Source organism: Diaphorina citri, unplaced genomic scaffold (genome assembly GCF_000475195.1).
Source record: "Diaphorina citri unplaced genomic scaffold, Diaci psyllid genome assembly version 1.1 scaffold1433, whole genome shotgun sequence".
Lineage (NCBI taxonomy): Eukaryota > Metazoa > Arthropoda > Insecta > Hemiptera > Psyllidae > Diaphorina > Diaphorina citri.
This window is the reverse complement of record NW_007378859.1, coordinates 39,107-43,667: the sequence shown is the minus strand read 5'-3', so window position 1 is coordinate 43,667 and position 4,561 is coordinate 39,107. Positions and strand designations below refer to the sequence as shown.

At 42.2% G+C, this 4,561-nt stretch overlaps 1 protein-coding gene across 1 annotated transcript in view; it reads left to right on the top strand.

The window, feature by feature from the left end:
* Positions 1 to 2,413: 2,413 nt before the first annotated feature.
* The window catches only part of LOC103515873, a gene marked incomplete at its 3' end in the record, with an annotated part of 20,047 nt that continues 17,899 nt past the window's right edge, over positions 2,414 to 4,561 (top strand). Inside the window, exons 1-2 of the mRNA XM_026828441.1 lie at positions 2,414 to 2,612; positions 3,389 to 3,539. Coding sequence (XP_026684242.1) covers positions 2,584 to 2,612; positions 3,389 to 3,539 — 180 coding nt within the window. The remainder of the gene's footprint in view (positions 2,613 to 3,388; positions 3,540 to 4,561) is intronic.

The window sequence follows — 4,561 nt, the reverse complement described above, 5'->3', positions numbered from 1 at the left end:
TAAAAATTGTGGAAACTCAACAAACATGACATCTAGCGGAGAAATTACAAAACAATTTTGTACTTGATGCTAATCGAGAGTCGCTTCCGGAATTTAGGACGCGGCGTTCAAGCGAAGAGATAGTCAGCCTAGTTAGCTTGGTTGATAGAGCGTCTGCCTTGTAAGCGTTAGGCCGCGGGTTGGATTCCCGCCCTGGGCGGATTTATCCTGAACGGATAAGGTTTGCTCTCGCCGAACGGCTGGCTTTCTCCTATCATATCTTCCTTCCCTCTTCGCTTTCGGGACGATTAGACCTTAGCAGTTACAGTTCCCTCTATCAAACCTCATTAAAAAAAGTTCCGAGAGCTTCTTTGCTTTTGGGACATAATAAATGGGTTTATAGCTCCTTGAAAATCTCACGACACTAAAACACCCTGTATAATAAAGAGAAATAGAAAGGTGCCCTGAGGGGCTCTTTAATTAGAACGCCAACTTATTGAAGGGATCTAAGAGAGAAGGGTGGAATTTATAGGCATAAAATTGAAAGTTGAAAGAGAGTAGTTCCCTCTATCAAACCTCATTAAAAAAAGTTCCGAGAGCTTCTTTGCTTTTGGGACATAATAAATGGGTTTATAGCTCCTTGAAAAATCTCACGACACTAAAACACCCTGTATAATAAAGAGAAATAGAAAGGTGCCCTGAGGGGCTCTTTAATTAGAACGTCAACTTAGTGAAGGGATCTAAGAGAGAAGGGTGGAATTTATAGGCATAAAATTGAAAGTTGAAAGAGAGTGCAAAGAGTAGGGAGGGAAGAAAAAAAAGGGCAAAGGGTGTAGATTTGTAGAGGGTACAGAGCAAAGAGTAGAGAGGGAAGAAAAAAAGGGCAAATGGTGTAGATTTGTAGAAGGTACAGAGCAAAGAGTACAGAGAGAAGGAGGAAAGGGCAAAGGGTGTAGATTTGTAGAGGGTACAGAGCAAAGAGTAGAGAGGGAAGGAGGAAAGGGCAAATGGTGTAGATTTGTAGAGGGTACAGAGCAAAGAGTAGAGAGGGAAGGAGGAAAGGGCAAAGGGTGTAGATTTGTAGAGGGTACAGAGCAAAGAGTAGAGAGGGAAGGAGGAAAGGGCAAATGGTGTAGATTTGTAGAGGGTACAGAGCAAAGGGTAGAGGGTACAGAGCAAAGGGTAGAGGGTACAGAGCAAAGGGTAGAGAGGGAAGGAGGAAAGGGCAAAGGGTGTAGATTTGTAGAGGGTACAGAGCAAAGAGTAGGGAGGGAAGAAAAAAAAAAGGGCAAATGGTGTAGATTTGTAGAGGGTAGGTACAGAGCAAAGGGTAGAGAGGGAAGGAGGAAAGGGCAAAGGGTGTAGAGAGGGTACAAAGCAAAGACTAATGAGTTACGAGGAAAGAAGTGAGATTATCAAGTAGCCAGTCCAGTTAGCTTGGAGGGGTAAAGGTCTGCCTTGTAAGCTCTGGATCGCAGGTTCGTTCCCACCCGGGGAGAAATTTGTCCTGAACAGATAGTGTTCGTTTTCGAAGGCCGGCTGTCTCCTATCCTGCCCTCCTCCTCTTTTCGATTTCGGGACGATAAGACCTCCGCACTTTCGTTGTTACAGTTCCCTCCATCAATCATCATCATCATTGGTTAACAGCCATACTGGTTTGCTGCAGTACGCCATATATGTCTTTTGCCTTCCTTTTGAGATCATAGTAGGTTGTGAGTTGTGACGCTCATATGTATCCTTCATTATTTGTTTGATGTCGTCCAGTGGTGGTCTTCCTCTATCAATCAATCCTCTTGAAAAAAAAGGAGAAAAACATCATCATACCACAGCTCAAAACCATCCTCTCATTTAATAAATTTTAGGAAAGGGCAAAGGGTGTAGATTTGTAGAGGGTACAGAGCAAAGGGTAGAGGGTACAGAGCAAAGAGTAGAGAGAGAAGGAGGAAAGAGCAAAGGGTGTAGAGAGGGTACAAAGCAAAGAGTTAGCTTGGAGGGTAAAGGTCTGCCTTGTAAGCTCTAGATCGCAGGTTCGTTCCCACCCGGGGAGAAATTTGTCCTGAAGAGATAGTGTTCGTTTTCGAAGGCCGGCTGTCTCCTATCCTGCCCTCCTCCTCTTTTCGATTTCGGGACGACAGGACTTCTGTTGTTACAGTTCCCTCTATCAATCATCATCATCATCATTGGTTAACAGCCATACTGGTTTGCTGCAGTACGCCATATATGTCTTTTGCCTTCCTTTTGAGATCATAGTAGGTTGTGACGCTCATATGTATCCTTCATTATTTGTTTGATGATGTTGTCCAGTGGTGGTTTTCCTCTATCAATCAATCCTCTTGAAAAAAAAAGAGAAAAAGGAGAAAAACATCATCTTACCACAGCTCAAAACCATCCTCTCATTTAATAAATTTCCCCGATTTTCCGCATGCTGGTTCCTAGAACGGGATAACGGCAATGAAATCCCAGTATCTCCCAAACACAGTCTGAAATTCTGCACTTTCCAGTTTCAGCAAATCAAACTTTCTTTCATTCCAATAATCAGCAACACACCAAACCATCACTATTTCCTCAAAATTCTTCGTTTTACAAGAACCGAATGTGCGAACAATGAACGAAAGTTATGTTGTCATAAAGAGGTGAGAATTTTCATATAAACAGGTTACAGTTTTCATATAGGTGACAGTTTTCAAATGGTTTCTTTATTCAGAAGCTAACTCCATAACACTGGTTATTGGGTTATTGCTCATTTGAGACAGCTCCTTTTTGTAGCAATTTTCCACTGACATGAGAAGTGGATTAACCTCATCCCGTAGTTTTAGTTGCTTGTTCCACTCAAGAGTCTGTTCTTTTTAACATTATTCTTACCGTTTTTATTATTATTATTGGATACTAGGTACCTAGTTGCTTGTTTTAGTTGCTTGTTCCACTCAAGAGTCTATTCTTTTTAACATTATTCTTACCGTTTTTATTATTATTGGATACCTTATTGGATACCTAGTATCCAATAATAATAAAAACGGTAAGAATAATGTTAATACATAGGATTTCTAATATAAACCTAACAAATAAACACTGGTTATTGGGTTATTGCTCATTTGAGACAGCTCCTTTTTGTAGCAATTTTCCACTGACATGAGAAGTGGATTAACCTCATCCAGTGGTTTTAGTTGCTTGTTCCACTCAAGAGTCTGTTCTTTTTAACATTATTCTTACCGTTTTTATTATTATTGGATACCTAGTATACCTAGTATCCAAAAATAATAAAAACGGTAAGAATAATGTTAATACATAGGATGTCTAATATAAACCTAACAAATAATCGTCTACTCTTTTTATTACCTAATCCCGACAGATTGTCTCTAATTGAGATTTACTCTTTGGGGGGTATTGGTTTGTGATTCTTCGTTTTCAGTAGTAAAGTGGTTCACCCTAAAGTACGAGCCGGAGTCGAATCGGACAATTCGTCCAAAATTGGGAGTGTCTTCGGTCGGGGCTATGGTCCAACGAAGGACACAGTCGAGATCAAACGGAAACGCGTGCGCAACTACAGCAACCAACTGCAGGTACGTCCAAAACTACAGCAACCAACTGCAGGTGAGTCCCAAACTATAGCAACCAACTGCAGGTACGTCCAAAACTACAGCAACCAATGCAGGTACGTCCAAAACTAAAGCAACCAACTGCAGGTACGTCCAAAACTACAGCAACCAACTGCAGGTACGTCCAAAACTACAGCAACCAACTGCAGGTACGTCCAAAACTACAGCAACCAACTGCAGGTGAGTCCAAAACTACAGCAACCAACTGCAGGTGAGTCCAAAACTACAGCAACCAACTGCAGCAGGTGAGTGCCAAACTATAGCAACCAACTGCAGGTACGTCCAAAACTACAGCAACCAACTGCAGGTGAGTGCCAAAGTCGAAGAAAGAAGCATTACAGGATAGGAGAAAGCCATCCGTTCCGAGAATAAGCCTTATCCCTTCAGAATAAAATCCGCCCTGGGCAGGAATCGAACCCGAGGCTTAGCGCTTACAAGGCAGATGATCTGCCCACCGAACTAACCAGTTAGTTTGGAGGTAGTGCGTCTGCCTTGTGAGCATTAGGTCGCGGGTTCGATTCCAGCCCGGGCCGGATTTTATCCTGAACGGATAGGGTTCGTTCTCGGAACGGCTGGCTTTCTTCTATCCTGTCTTCCTTCTCTCTTCGCTTTCGGAACGATAGGACCTTGGCAGATACAGTTCCCTCTACTTCCTAAAAAAAAAGTCTAATGGTGACGGTAATAAAAAGTCGTGTGTTATTCACGGCCCAGCTTTGCTTTTTATTATTGGATTTACCTAATATATTGTTTTGTTTCATCCCTCGCTCGCGTTTATTTTTTGAGGAGGAATTAATGAATTTTTGGGCCCGCGTCCAAATGAAATTCCCTGTGATTTGTTTGGCAAGAGAAAAGAAGTACTAACTCTAACGCCCCTCGAGGGGAGGAAGAGAAAAAAGCTGGGTCCGTCCCTCCGGGAATTTTTTAGCCCGTAGTTTATTCGATCGTGATTAAAGAAAATCAGTACCTATGTACCTATACCTAATTTG